A 16,267-nucleotide genomic window follows, 5' to 3' on the forward strand; every position below is an offset into this window, starting at 1 on the left:
TTACCTGTTACACCGTAATCTTCCGAGTTTACGAACTGCATCAGTCCTGGATAAAGGGAGGGGTAATAGATGATGGCCCCCGGTTTCCGGTGGGGAGACGTCACGTGACGCAGGATTTATCTGCTTGGATTTTTAAAGATTTTATTAATAACTGATGTTTTTATTGTTATTTGTGTTTGCATGAATATTTAGATTTTGCTCGATCTCATCCTGCAGATTTTCTCTTTTTGTTTTTAATACTAATTGCTCATAAACTTCATAAAGTTCCTTTTTTCTCTTTACAGTAAGAAGGTAAAGAAGTCAAACTAAACCAGACAGACAGGCGGAGTTTTCTGTACTGGGCATCAAACACACACCATGAGCTCACCATGAGTGGGAAATAAATGTGTGTTAGCTTCAGAAATATGACGTGAGGTTAACCAGCACATGAGTTGACAGGATGAGTGGAGAAAAAAATAAAGAATATTCCAGTAAACGTTGAGGATCCGTCTGCGTGTCCAACAGAGACGAGGTTAATAAATAATCCGGCTCACGTGCCGAGTGAAGAGACTTTTAACTGGAATTCAGAAATAAATCTGAACAGAACGAGGGATTCGACACGAAACAGTAAGAACATGAAAACTTTGTGCCGTTAAAGTGGATTCAGTCGAGCTGGTTAATGTTAAAATCACAGCATTACATTAATGTCGTGATGAGTTTTGTAACGACACACTTTTCTGGACCCTCACTAATGTTTTTATTCAGTTACAAACTCTGATTATGAAAGAGCCGACATGAAGCTAGAATATTTAGTGAGTCTTCAAAAGTTGTAAAATGCTCACATTAAAGTTACAATCCAGGTTAAAATTTAACTTTGTTGAATGTAAAACTTTTTTTATTCCTTGTTGGGAATTTGTTTGTTTGTTTGTTTGTTTGTTTTCTCCCCGTTTCCTGTTGAGAGAACGTTGTGTGCGTTCCGGCTGCTGCTTCTCACTGGAGCTTTTTATTTTATTCTTTTTTATTTTATCTTTTGTTTTTCTTTTTTGTGTTTGTGTAGTTTGATGTTTGTTTTTGTTTGAGTGTTTTGGGTTGTGGTGTAGCTCCAGACCCAGTTTTGGGCGTCGGTTCCCTCCAGGCCTTGATTCGCTGTGGGTGATGCCTGTGCTCCTCGCGATGGACTGCAGTGAGATCGTTGCTCTTTTAACATCGTGGTTGTCCAGCGCTCTGTGCGGCGGTGCTTTCGTGCTTGGCCTGCTGTTCTGAGCGGCGTTGCCTGGCGGCATCACGGCGGCGTGTGCTGGCGGTGTGGGACTTATTTTCATGCGTCTTTTGGTGGGACTGTGGCTGCTACACCACTGGAACGACATCCTGACCTTTATTTGGTGGACTTTTTTCCCTCCCTTTCCTTATAATTGTAAAGCAACCTTGGGTATTGAGAAAAGCACTAATAATTTAACATTATTATTATTATTATTATTATTATTATTATTATTATTGGCAGAAATGAAATATTAATATGTACAGAAACACCTCACATCCCACATGTCTGCCATTCGCCAGCTAGCTAACAGTCTGATGGCTAATAAATTAGCTACTTCTGGAAAATTACTGTTTAAAAAGTAAAAAGGAATTTTTGTTTGATACAGATAATTAAAGGGGCCTCTCCCTTTCCCAGAACCCCATGTGTTGTTTTTGTTTACATCCGGGTAGCTGGGTTTTGAAATCATGTGACCGCAACTCCATTAGCTCTCCACAAATTCACTGTTACTGATCCCTTCAAAACCCATCTCCAACTTTTTCTTCATCCGTGTGTCACACAGGGAAGCTCTGAACAAAATATGCCTCAGTTTTTCTTTCCTTCAGCTGAAAAAATTTAAAATATAAACTACTTTTACAAAATATCTTCAATTTCACTTTACAGTTTAAGATCAGTGGTGCAGGATGTCAACGGATTCTTGAGGATTGGTTTTGGAATATCACCATCATCAAAAATGGCGACTGGCTACTCGGTGCAGAGGATTCTGGGAGGTCGAGTCGCCGCTTTAATACAGCAGAGAAACGCACAATTCGGTCAAGTCACTGTATCATAGAGAAACTCATACCAATACACGAATAAATAAATAAGCAAATCAATAAATCATCAAAAAATTACAACCCCGATCCCAAAAAAGTTGGGACAAAGTACAAATTGTAAATAAAAACGGAATGCAATGATGTGGAAGTTTCAAAATTCCATATTTTATTCAGAATAGAACATAGATGACATATCAAATGTTTAAACTGAGAAAATGTATCATTTAAAGAGAAAAATTAGGTGATTTTTAAATTTCATGACAACAACACATCTCAAAAAAGTTGGGACAAGGCCATGTTTCCCACTGTGAGACATCCCCTTTTCTCTTTACAACAGTCTGTAAACGTCTGGGGACTGAGGAGACAAGTTGCTCAAGTTTAGGGAGAGGAATGTTAACCCATTCTTGTCTAATGTAGGATTCTAGTTGCTCAACTGTCTTAGGTCTTTTTTGTCGTATCTTCCGTTTTATGATGCGCCAAATGTTTTCTATGGGTGAAAGATCTGGACTGCAGGCTGGCCAGTTCAGTACCCGGACCCTTCTTCTACGCAGCCATGATGCTGTAATTGATGCAGTATGTGGTTTGGCATTGTCATGTTGGAAAATGCAAGGTCTTCCCTGAAAGAGACGTCGTCTGGATGGGAGCATATGTTGCTCTAGAACCTGGATATACCTTTCAGCATTGATGGTGTCTTTCCAGATGTGTAAGCTGCCCATGCCACATGCACTAATGCAACCCCATACCATCAGAGATGCAGGCTTCTGAACTGAGCGCCGATAACAACTCGGGTCGTCCTTCTCCTCTTTAGTCCGAATGACACGGCGTCCCTGATTTCCATAAAGAACTTCAAATTTTGATTCGTCTGACCACAGAACAGTTTTCCACTTTGCCACAGTCCATTTTAAATGAGCCTTGGCCCAGAGAAGACGTCTGCGCTTCTGGATCATGTTTAGATACGGCTTCTTCTTTGAACTATAGAGTTTTAGCTGGCAACGGCGGATGGCACGGTGAATTATGTTCACAGATAATGTTCTCTGGAAATATTCCTGAGCCCATTTTGTGATTTCCAATACAGAAGCATGCCTGTATGTGATGCAGTGCCGTCTAAGGGCCTGAAGATCACGGGCACCCAGTATGGTTTTCTGGCCTTGACCCTTACGCACAGAGATTCTTCCAGATTCTCTGAATCTTTTGATGATATTATGCACTGTAGATGATGATATGTTCAAACTCTTTGCAATTTTACACTGTCGAACTCCTTTCTGATATTGCTCCACTATTTGTCGGCGCAGAATTAGGGGGATTGGTGATCCTCTTCCCATCTTTACTTCTGAGAGCCGCTGCCACTCCAAGATGCTCTTTTTATACCCAGTCATGTTAATGACCTATTGCCAATTGACCTAATGAGTTGCAATTTGGTCCTCCAGCTGTTCCTTTTTTGTACCTTTAACTTTTCCAGCCTCTTATTGCCCCTGTCCCAACTTTTTTGAGATGTGTTGCTGTCATGAAATTTCAAATGAGCCAATATTTGGCATGAAATTTCAAAATGTCTCACTTTCGACATTTGATATGTTGTCTATGTTCTATTGTGAATACAATATCAGTTTTTGAGATTTGTAAATTGTTGCATTCCGTTTTTATTTACAATTTGTACTTTGTCCCAACTTTTTTGGAATCGGGGTTGTACATCAACAGTAAAAGGGAATATATTCAGCACTGTAAATTGATATAATTACATCAGTCAAACTAAAGAACGTGCCGTTACTTCAGTCTTTAAATTACCGGATAATATTCTGTCGTCTATTAAACTTCTGTTGAAATAAAGGCCGTGTGAACACAGACAGAGCAAACAGACGAGGGGGCGGAGCCTTATGGTGAACTGTGGAGCCACTGAAATGTAGAAACACACTTCATGCCAAAATACAGTGTGTGTGTGTGTGTGTGTGTGTGTGTGTGTGCAGCTCATCAGAAGAGCTTCAGGAAACCAAAGTGTTTTGTCTTTTGTCCAGAAAATCCAGCCTTCACTGAGAACCTTCTCACTCATTCATTTCCCTTTTCACACCTTCTGAAAACGGGAACGCTTCCAGTACAAGGCCTGAGTGACTGGCGTCAAAAAGGGGCGTGGCTTAAATTTAAACTAATAAACCTATTGAGGTATTTCACTCACGTGACCAAGTCATGTGATGCTGCCATTTTGGACGGCACGGCTCGAATCAGTTTGAATGCGAGGAAGGCGACAAACGAAAAACATAAAAGAAAAAGGAGCGAGATGCAGAAAACACCTTCACTATCCAGCGACGTAGGGCATTTACAGGGCGAGCAGAGGGAGAGGCATTTGCAAAAATTGAGGTTAGCAGGCTTAGAGAACGACGTTTACCTGCTTCCACCAGGATTGTTCACTGACAGCTAAGATTTGTTCACATTTTCATTTACTTTCGGTCCTCAGGATAAACAAAATGTTATTAAATGTCATTGAAATAACTTCTTAGTCTGTTGAGACATGGCCCGTTATAAGTTTTTCCTTTACTGTATTTACTAGTTTACTGAGCGCGCTCCGGGGCGGGCTGGCTGGCTGACTAGCTAGCGCTCCGGGGCAGGCTGGCTGGCTGGCTAGCGCTCCGGGGCAGGCTGGCTGGCTGGCTAGCTAGCGCTCCGGGGCTAGCTAGCGCTTCGGAGCCGGCTGGCTGGCTAGCGCTCTGGGGCCGGCTGGCTGGCTAGCTAGCGCTCCGGAGCCGGCTGGCTGGCTAGCGCTCCGGGGCCGGCTGGCTAGCGCTTCGGAGCCAGCTGGCTGGCTAGCGCTCCGGGGCCGGCTGGCTGGCTAGCGCTCCGGGGCCGGCTGGCTGGCTAGCGCTCCGGGGCCGGCTGGCTGGCTAGCGCTCCGGGGCTAGCTAGCGCTCCGGGGCCGGCTGGCTAGCTAGCGCTCCGGGGCCGGCTGGCTGGCTAGCGCTCCGGGGCTAGCTAGCGCTCCGGGGCTGGCTAGCGCTCCGGGGCCGGCTGGCTGGCTAGCGCTCCGGGGCCGGCTGACTGGCTAGCGCTCCGGGGCCGGCTGACTGGCTAGCGCTCCGGGGCCGGCTGGCTGGCTAGCGCTCCGGGGCCGGCTGGCTAGCTAACTAGCGCTCCGGGGCCGGCTGGCTAGCTAACTAGCGCTCCGGGGCCGGCTGGCTAGCTAACTAGCGCTCCGGGGCCGGCTGGCTAGCTAACTAGCGCTCCGGGGCCGGCTGGCTAGCTAACTAGCGCTCCGGGGCCGGCTGGCTAGCTAACTAGCGCTCTGGGGCCGGCTGGCTGGCTAGCTAGCGCTCCGGAGCCGGCTGGCTGGCTAGCGCTCCGGGGCCGGCTGGCTAGCGCTTCGGAGCCAGCTGGCTGGCTAGCGCTCCGGGGCCGGCTGGCTGGCTAGCGCTCCGGGGCCGGCTGGCTGGCTAGCGCTCCGGGGCCGGCTGGCTGGCTAGCGCTCCGGGGCTAGCTAGCGCTCCGGGGCCGGCTGGCTAGCTAGCGCTCCGGGGCCGGCTGGCTGGCTAGCGCTCCGGGGCTAGCTAGCGCTCCGGGGCTGGCTAGCGCTCCGGGGCCGGCTGGCTGGCTAGCGCTCCGGGGCCGGCTGACTGGCTAGCGCTCCGGGGCCGGCTGGCTGGCTAGCGCTCCGGGGCCGGCTGGCTGGCTAGCGCTCCGGGGCCGGCTGGCTAGCTAACTAGCGCTCCGGGGCCGGCTGGCTAGCTAACTAGCGCTCCGGGGCCGGCTGGCTAGCTAACTAGCGCTCCGGGGCCGGCTGGCTGGCTGGCTAGCTAGCGCTCCGGGGCTAGCTAGCACTCCGGGTCCGGCCGGCTGGCTAGCGCTCCGGGGCCGGCTGGCTCAGTAAACTAGTAAATACAGTAAAGGAAAAACTTGAGACTGAAAGGTTTTAACAGTCATCCAAATGACTGAACGTAAACATTGCTACAGTAACATACCAGCTACTGTTGTTGACATTAGCTAGCTTGCCGTCCAAAATGGCGGACACCGGGGCGTCACGTGACCCTGTGACGTCAGGTGAAATACCTCAATTGAGAACTTAACTACAAATCACCAGAAAAATTTATGCAAATTTACTGAAATGAAATTCCAATTTAAACTGAATGGCTATTATTTTATCGCAAATACGGCATCGATCTGAAGAACTGAGAATGAAGACTAACGCTGAAGATGATCACATGACCTACCTAGTTTGTGACTGGCTGAGTATATTTTCCAGAAAGTAGTTTGTGTTTTGGGGGCGTGTACAGACCACCATTATTGTTGCTTGTGGCCATAGCCGGTATTACAGACAGAAACAGTAATAGCCACACACACACACACACACACACACACAGATGCATCTTTTGATTTGCGTGATACGACCTCAGCTTCATTCTCGCTTATCTGTCAGATTAGATTAGCAACATGAGCTAAACCGTATTAGCTACGTTCACGCTGCAGAGCCATCAACGGTCTCCGCTCACTCCTTCCAAGCTTCGTTTTTCTTCCTAAAGTCTCGATACACATTTAATGAGACGTCGTATACGACAGGAGGAGACGAAACCACGGTGCTTTCATTCTTACATCAAACAGTAAATGGGAACTGAGCGCAGGTTCCAACCATAGGATCGGACCAAGGAACCATTCGAGACAAATGTTTGGATTCGTCACTGTAATACCGTGACATCAGACCTAATTTGCATAGAAATAAGAAAATGACTTTCACTGAAAATGAACAATTGCGTATCGTTTTGTTGCTTGTGTGAAAATAGTGTTGGAGAAACACAAACATTTTAAAGTCATTCTCAACATTATGAAGAGAAATTCATCTGAGAGAACACGAGTGGGAAAAAGTGCGGAAAAAAAACTTGGTAAATGTGAGCGAAGCAAAAATGTTTCTGCGTCATCAAATCTAAGAGCCAATCAGATTCCAATATGCAAATGAAGCCCCAGGCCACACTGTTTTAACAGGAAACTGGAATTTTGTCCAATTTGGAAAAACAGTGGTTTTTTGGGTAAAAATGACATCATCATCTAATTTATTATTGAGAAGTAAATTAATAAACATGGAGGACAAAAGAATGTTACTTCAGAAAAAGTGATAATGAAATAAATGTCATCTTTTATCATAAAAAATTAAACAGTTATGTTCTTCATGGTGAGTTTTGAGTTTACGGTGATCTCTGAGAGGTTCTGATAAACGCAGGTGGAGGGGAAACACGATACGGACACGAAAAGATCAAAGAGAAACGGGATCAACTTTAAACAAGCACAAGATCAGAGACGAGCACAGGAAAGGAAGATGGACTAAAACAGAGAGGAGAAAAAAAGAGTGAGACTCCCGCATTCCCGCTCGCTCAGCCTGCTGTGAAACATCTGGATTGAGAAATGTCATTAATCTGGGAAGTATATGTAGCAAGAGAGCCGGAGGAGGGGTGGGGTGGGTCTCTCTCTCTCTCGCTCTCTCTCTCTCTCTCCCCATTTGTCCAAAGCTTTAAAACTCTTAATCGATGATGAAAAGAGACTTTACACTCCTAGAGTGTTTTAGGGCAACAAATAAACAACTGGGAAACACGGGGATGCTGAGGGACAGGGATTAAACGGGACGACAGGAATAAACGACCCGGTACCATGGTACTAAACAACCACAGTGGGAAACAGGATAACGTCAGCGGTGCTAACTGACCCGGGAACAGTCGATTATACAAATCTGCTCTGAACTCTGTACCGTATAACCAGGGACACGGTGTTAAGAGACTAGGAAACCCTGAACTGAACGACCCACGAACACGCTACTGAACATCACAGCAACAGGGAACTAAATATTCAAGGATTATGGCGTAAACATCAGAGGAACGTGGAACTAAATCTCAATAGAATGTGATCAAACAGTCGGGAACACGATATTAAACACTGAGGAGACAGGAAACGTCTTCTGTGTATAATCACACAAAATACACTTTTAATTTGTGTGTGTGTCTAAGTCAAAAGCTAGCTACAGTCTGTTTTTTGCAGGTCACACTGCTTCGTGCTGACTGATTTCATGTTTCCATGGAAACGGTCCACTTCACCACTGAGGCACTTGAGCCAAGAAGAAAAACACAACGTGCTGGAAAACTTTTACAGTTCAAACGGCTGAAACGTGGACAGAAATTCTTCATATCGCATTTATTCACACATTTACTCTTTACCAAGAATAAACACTGTGTTATAGAACCGTGTGTGTGTGTGTGTGTGTGTGTGTGTAGATGATGTGTGTGCTATGATGAAGCTCCTCCATCAGACAGAGTGTTAAATTCTTTATTGGGTGAATGTCCCTCAATTAAGTGTATGACCTTTTCCACAGTCTATTAGCCGGTAGATCCGTCTTCTTTTCCATGGTGATGACATAAGCATGCGAAAATAGCAATGTAACTCTCTTACACACACACACACACACACACACACACACACACACACACACACACACAAGTCTCTGTGGAAGGAAAAGTAGTACCGTCTCTGGAGACGGTGAATTGCAGGCCGTGTCCATCCTCTCCGTCTCTTCTGATGTAATAAACTCGACAGTTGGAAGCGGGACACGCCCACTGCAGCTATTTATAAAGTCACTCAAAGATTTTCACCACAGAGCCGCTGAGTTCTGGACTCTGATTGGTCAGAAGAGAAGGTGTTGATTAATTCTCTCTAACAGCAGCTCTGATAGTAGTGCAGGTTTATGTTAACGCACTCGTTCTGATACATTATGGTTGCTATAGTAACAGATCGTTTACAGCGGCGTGTCCAGCAGATGCTCCGCATAAACAGAATAAAAAGTTATTAACTGATGTAGTGAAGTTTTCTTAAAGTAAGGAGACGTTTATTTATGGAACAGTTGCGAGTGTCAGCGCTGTGGATCAGTCAGAGGTGAAGCTGGAACTGGAAGGACGGAGGAGTTTACACTTCCTTACAGTTTCTCAGAAACATCTGTTTTTGGGGATTTTAGACATTAAATTTAAGGGAGAAAAAAAGGGTCTGGTGAGGGAACGGCTGTTTATAGCTGCTATAATGTAAGTAAGAAGCAGAACTAGCTTATTTTGCAGACATTAAAGGTGACTTTAAACAGATAAAAGTTATGACGACGTTCTTTAATAAATAAAAATTGTAATGTTTTGTATATAAATAAATGTTTTGTTGTTGGATTTTTTGGGTTATTATTCCATTATAAACAGGTTTATAATATTATGAGAATTCTTTTTAATAAGTATTAATGTTCTGTCCTCATACTGTGTTCATCTCCTGAACGCAACACCATTTTCCCCGAGAACAAAAATGTGCGTCCTGAAGGAGAATATCGTGAAGGTGATGATCGGCTCAGCTCTACATGACTCACACATGGGGCTCTTTTGGTTTTATTTTCCAAACCAAACATGTGAAGCTGCTCAGACATTCTGTCCTCCCTCTTTGTTTTTCCCTCTAATCCTTTACATGTGGAAAAGTCCATCTTTACGCAACCTGAGGACGGAGCAGACGGTAAACAGCTCCACGGCGTCCAGTTCTGTTTTCAGGAAATCTACAGCTGACCAGAGGGGAAAAAAACACAGAAACCCACACCATGCTGCTGAAGGCAGTCGGGGAAGTCTGTAGTGTGCGCAGTGAATAAATGTGGCGTGAGCTGCGTGAAAGTGACACCTCGGCTCGGAGCACACGCCTTTTCCTACGAGGGAAACAGCAGGAAGGACTCAGGGATAATTAGTCCCAGAACTCAGAGTCTGGCATCAAGGCAGTGTTTAAAAGCCTCACCGCTGCCTCGTGCCTCCTTTACGCCGCACGTTCTCTCTGTGATTAACACGCGAGTGACGTCACAGAAACCGTTCTGAACAGCACTGGAGATTTTCCTGGAATCAACGGCTTACTCTTGTTGTTCTGCACCTTTAACAGGAACTTTATTGTCTGTCTGTCTGTCTGTCTGTCTGTATCTGCAGATTCATTCTGTTCATGTATTTATATTTTCATATATTCACAATACATCTGGAGTTTGAACGCATTCAAATAGTCTGAGACATCTGTGCACATCTGTCTGTCTGTCTATACATTTGCAAATATGTCTAGCTGTGTCTCCATAATTCTACAGCTTCCATCTGGCTGGCTGTGTCTCTCTAAATCCGTCTAGACACCTGTCTGTTGGTCAGACAGAACTGTCTGTCAAACTCGTGTCCTCTTCATCATATCTCCTGCATACGTCTCTTCTATTTAACTGTCCATCTCTCTGTCTGTCTGTCTGTCTGTCTACTGTCTGTCCGTGCATACCTATCTGTCTGTCTGTCTGTCTGTCTGTCTGTCTGTCTGTCTGTCTGTCTCACTACTGTCTGTTTGTGCATACCTGCCTGTCTGCTTCTGTGCCTGTCTTTCCGTCTGTGCATACTTGCCTGTCTGTTTACTTCTGTTTGTTGACTGTATGTCTGTGCATACCTGTCTGTCTGCCTCTTTACTGTCTGTCTGTGCATACCTGTCAGTCTGTCTACTGTCTGTCTGTGCATACCTGTCTGTCCATCTACTGTCTGTCTGTGCATACCTGTCTGTCTGCCTCTTTACTGTCTGTCTGTGCATACCTGTCTGTCTGTGCATACCTGTCAGTCTGTCTACTGTCTGTCTGTGCATACCTGTCTGTCTGCCTCTTTACTGTCTGTCTGTCTGTGCATACCTGTCTGTCTGCCTCTTTACTGTCTGTCTGTCTGTGCATACCTGTCTGTCTGTGCATACCTGTCAGTCTGTCTACTGTCTGTCTGTGCATACCTGTCTGTCCGTCTACTGTCTGTCTGTGCATACCTGTCTGTCTGCCTCTTTACTGTCTGTCTGTCTGTGCATACCTGTCTGTCTGTGCATAGCTGTCAGTCTGTCTACTGTCTGTCTGTGCATACCTGTCTGTCTGTGCATACCTGTCAGTCTGTCTACTGTCTGTCTGTGCATACCTGTCTGTCCGTCTACTGTCTGTCTGTGCATACCTGTCTGTCCGTCTGTCTGTCTACTGTCTGTCTGTGCATACCTGTCTGTCTGTCTACTGTCTGTCTGTGCATACCTGTCTGTCTGTCTACTGTCTGTCTGCCTCTCTACTGTATGTCTGTGCATACCTGTCTGTCTGTCTACTGTCTGTCTGTGCATACCTGTCTGTCTCTATACTGTATGTCTGTGCATACTTGTCTGTCTGTCTCCTGTCTGTGCATAGCTGTCTGTCTGTCTGTCTACTGTCTGTCTGTGCATACCTGTCTGTCTGTCTACAGTCTGTCTGTGCATACCTGTCTGTCTGTCTACAGTCTGTCTGTCTCTCGTCTGTCTGTCTGTACATATTTGTCTGTCTCTCTACTGTCTGTCTGTCTGTGAATACCTGTCTCTCTATCTACTGTCTGTCTGTGCATACCTGTCTGTCTGTCTCTCTACTGACTGCCTGTCTCTGCATACCTATCTGTCTGTCTACTGTCTGTCTGTGCATACCTGTCTGTCCGTCTACTGTCTGTCTGTGCATACCTGTCTGTCTGTCTACTGTGTCTGTGCATACCTGTCTGTCTGCCTCTCTACTGTATGTCTGTGCATACCTGTCTGTCTGTCTGTCTACTGTCTGTCTGTGCATACCTGTCTGTCTCTCTACTGTATGTCTGTGCATACTTGTCTGTCTGTCTCCTGTCTGTGCATACCTGTCTGTCTGTCTCTCTACTGTCTGTCTGTGCATATTTGTCTGTCTCTCTACTGTCTGTCTGTCTGTGAATACCTGTCTGTCTATCTACTGTGTGTCTGTGCATACCTGCCTGTCGGTCTCTCTACTGACTGTCTGTCTGTGCATACCTATCTGTCTCTCTACTGTCTGTCTGTGCATACCTGTCTGTCTGTCTCTCTACTGTCTGTCTGTCTGTCTGTGCATACCTGTCTGTCTGTCTACTGTATATATGTCTGTGCATACCTGTCTGTCTGTCTAATTCTGTGTCTGTCTGTCTGTTTACTGTCTCTGTTCATCTGTCTGTGCATATCTGTGTCAACTCCTGTATCTATGTTGTATCCATTTAGTTGTTTGTCTGTCTGTCTACTCCTGTATCTGTGTGTCTAGCTGTAGCTCATCTATTTAGCCATGTACATATCTATCTGTCTCCCAATCTGTCTGTCTTTATATAAATATGTCTAGCTGTCTGTCCATTTTTCTGTTTTCTTGTTGAGACATTTGTCTTTCAGCCTGTTGACCTGCTTGCCTGTCCATCTGTCTGTCTGTAAGCCACATTGATTTAACCGTCTGTCTCTCCTTGCTGTGTGTGTGTGTGTGTGTGTGAATGAGCTCCGAGGTGAATGAGAACAGTCACAGTGTGACTCTTCGTGCTGCTCTGTAAACTCTGCACGTCTGTTCAGAATAGCAGAGCTGAAGTGTTAGCGCAGCGTTAGCGCAGAGCCTCGCTGAGCCAGACGTCTGTTTGGAACAAACACACCACCCGCTTTTCACACACAAATCTAACTCTCCGAGCCGAGTGTGTGTCGAGAACACAAACAAAGAAGACGAGGAGCTTTTCCATCAGCACAGCCAGAGACGAATGGAGTGTAATGATGCTAATATTTCAGCGTGCTAACGGCGGAATAAATCACGGAGCGATTAGCCGTGAAAAACTGTCATCTCTCAGGCGACTGGAGAACACATTCATCTCCGTTAGTCTGAGCACTCGATGTTTCACAGTCATTTAAGCACTAATTAAACTGCTAAAGCTTTTATTCAACAGCTAACATCACCATACACACGATATAATCACGATATTTCACTTTGCTAGAATCGGAACAGCAAATCATCAGATCATCTTTAATTCAGGTTTATCACAGAAAGCGTTAAAGATGCAGTGTGTGATTTTTAAATCATGTCATTCATAAAGATTCTGGATTCTGTACTACAACTCTGATTCACTATTTTCACAATTTTTCCCTATCTTCATTTTTCTGGCCCTGAAATGAACTCTGTCTCCACCCAGATCAGAACTGAGCCCCGCCTCTTTTCATCTGAAGACAACTCAAAAGACATGAGTATTTTGAACAAAGGGAAGGACGAGAGTTGTTCGTGTGTTCATGTGTTTATTGCTCTTCACTTCGCAGGCAACAGAGGGCGCTATCAATGCTTTAAAAATCCCAAACTGCTCCTTTAATAGCAAGGAAAATGAAAATGATATAAAAATGTAAAAAGAATACAGAACCATCAGACACATGGTGCTTAATAACATGTTGTTAAATTTACATAATGTTCCAAATTTGTGGGTTTTGTAAAATATTTTGGCACAATAATCTTACTGCATAAAAATATCGTACCATAAACTTCAATCACCATAATCTGATTTTGCGAAATAGTTTAGGAAAAAATGTTTTGGGGTTTTTTTTGTTTGTTTTTTTGTTTAAATTTAAAATATTGGCCATGAAGCCGAGAGCCACCACTTAGCAACAGCATGACTGTGTGCAAAAGGTGGCCACTGGTTGAGTGGAAGATCAACACACACTTCCAGAGGAACATTTCAAACCCTGGAGGTTTTGGGAGAAGAGCCTACACCAATCCAAATCCAAAATAAATGCTTAAACACTTCCCACTCCTAAATCTCATGTCAATTTCAGGATTCTTAACAAACTACAATGCTCATGTAGCAATGTTCTACAATATTCATCTTTCAAAAGGTTCCTGGAGGCAATCTTAAGAGTCTCAGCTGGCAAACCTCTCTGGGGATCTTCTCAAAGATCTTCTAAGCTTCCAGCGAAACATTTCAAAGCCTGCTTGCTTTGGTACAAGCCACATTTAGAATTTTGGGGTTCATTTAGGACCCACTTTTGTTTCACTAGGTTCCAGGAACTTTACATTTTTGAAGTTCTGCTGGTAAACCATTCCCAGGAGCTTCTCAAAGATCTTCCAGGAACATTTTCTTTAGAGAACAACTACAAACTGAGCCTCAGCATTCTAGCACATAAGTGTAGAAGATCACCACAGACTTCTAACACCATACAAACCTGCAAAAGGGTCCTGAGGGACATTTTAAAGCTTGGCTGCTTTGGTAGGAGAACGTGCATGCCAAGACAAACGCAAATCAGGACAAAATTTTAAAAAGGAAGAAGAAAAAGAAAAAAGGAAAAGAAAGCTATGGAGTGCTCTCTCTCTCTCTCACACACACACACACACACACACACACAGCAATGACAGATTTTTTCCACTTTCAAACCCAAATATCATGAACATTGTGAAAATCTTGCCAGATCTCTTTCTCTCTCTCTCTCTCTCACACACACACACACACACACACAAGTGCAATATCAAGGTTCTTAAGGAACTAAAAGTTTGCTTTAGGAACCATTCATGCCTTAAAAGGTTCCAGGAGGCACTTTTAGAAGTTCTGCTGGTAAACCAATCCCAGGTTCTTCTCAAACATTTTCCAGCAACCTTTTATTTTTTTTAAGAGAGAGAGAGAGAGAGAGAGAGAGAGATATTATTAACTGAGCCTCAGAGTTTTCTGGCACATAAGTGTAGAAGATCACCACCACTGACTGGCAGCACCATGGAACCTGCCAAAGGTTCCTGAGGAACATTTTTTAAAAGTCTGCTGGAAACAAAAGTGCTCACCGAACCCGAGCCCAAACCCTGAACTAGAGGGTGAACCCTACTCACCCTCCACAGTCGTGGCAGCAGAACTGAGGTCTAAACTGTGCGAAAAGCTCCAGAAGAGCAGCAATCCGGGAACCACGGCGCTCCCTGGCACGCGCACCATGGTTCTAGCCCACTTCACACCTGGAATAAACTCGGATTTGGAACCGGATCCTGATGAGGTGCGAGAAGTCCTTCAGAGAGAGAAAAGCAGGAGTCCAGAGAAGAGCCGAGTGTGGAGGAGAAGAAGAGCCAGTCTTTCAGATGAGCTTCAGTGCGCGTGCATGATGGAAACTGGGATCATCTGTCGGGCTGCTAGAAATCTCACACACACACACACACACACACACACACACTCACTCATACACACACACACACACACACACACACTCTCTCACACACGCGCGCGCGTGCACATCACACATCACCCAGTGAGCATCCCAGAGCTGTGCGCGCGCCCTGTGCGCTGCTCCCCCAGCAGCCCCTGGAAGGAGGAGGAGAACAATCTGAAGCGCCTCCAGCTCCCTTCTGGGTTCCTGCAGCCCACAGGGTTGCCAGATCGGATGTGTCAGGGTTGCCAGAGTGGCAGAGTTTCCTCCGACACACACTGTCTGGGCTCAGACTGACTCGAACTGGACTGGTGAAGACTGGAAAAGCCCAGGAGACAGTTTCATCATCTCATCTTCCCCTGTCCAGAGTGGGAGACTCTCACATCCCTGCTCCTGGCTGACAGGAGAGGAACCTGATGTGGTCTTCTGCTGTTGTAGCTCATCCACCTCAAAGTTTAATGTGTTGTGTGATCCGAGGTGCTTTTCTGCTCAGCGTGGTTGTACAGAGTGATGATTTGAGTTGGTGGCTCAGACCAGCCTGCTCCTCTGAGCTCTCATCAGCAAGGTGTTTCAGTCTGCAGATCCTCCACTCAACATGGTTTTTGTTTTCCTCACCAGCCTGTGTAACCGCTGTGTGTGAAAACCTCAGGAGATCAGCATTATCTCTCTCTCATTATCTGTAGCCGCTTTATCCTGTTCTACAGGGTCGCAGGCGAGCTGGATCCTATCCCAGCTGACTACGGGCGAAAGGCGGGGTTCACCCTGGACAAGTCGCCAGGTCATCACAGGGCTGACACATAGACACAGACAACCATTCACACTCACATTCACACCTACGCTCAATTTAGAGTCACCAGTTAACCTAACCTGCATGTCTTTGGACTGTGGGGGAAACCGGAGCACCCGGAGGAAACCCACGCGGACACGGGGAGAACATGCAAACTCCGCACAGAAAGGCCCTCGCCGGCCACGGGGCTCGAACCCAGGACCTTCTTGCTGTGAGGCGACAGCGCTAACCACTACACCACCCTGCTGCCCAGGAGATCAGCAGGTTCTGAAAAACTCAAACCAGCCCATCTGGTACCAACATCCCAGCCACGCCCATTCAGGTCACAGATCAGACTTTCTTCATTCCCATGGTTGATGTGAAGATGAACTGAAGCTCTTGTCTTGCATCTGTATGGTTTCACACATCGCGCTGCTGCCGCATGACGAGCTGAACACAGAACCGCACTCAGGTGTGCAGTACAGGTGTTCCTAATAAAGTGGACGGTGAAGCACCTCG

The 16,267-nt window shown here is 45.7% G+C and overlaps 1 protein-coding gene across 1 annotated transcript in view; it reads right to left on the minus strand.

The window, feature by feature from the left end:
• Nucleotides 1–15,158, minus strand: part of lrp1aa (low density lipoprotein receptor-related protein 1Aa) — a 181,188-nt gene extending 166,030 nt beyond the window's left edge. The window contains 1 exon segment of the mRNA XM_060910723.1: nucleotides 14,678–15,158. Within this exon segment, the coding sequence (XP_060766706.1) occupies nucleotides 14,678–14,777 (100 nt within the window). The 5' untranslated portion in view covers nucleotides 14,778–15,158.
• Nucleotides 15,159–16,267: the final 1,109 nt, after the last annotated feature.

Source organism: Neoarius graeffei, chromosome 26 (genome assembly GCF_027579695.1).
Source record: "Neoarius graeffei isolate fNeoGra1 chromosome 26, fNeoGra1.pri, whole genome shotgun sequence".
In the NCBI taxonomy this organism is placed as follows: domain Eukaryota; kingdom Metazoa; phylum Chordata; class Actinopteri; order Siluriformes; family Ariidae; genus Neoarius; species Neoarius graeffei.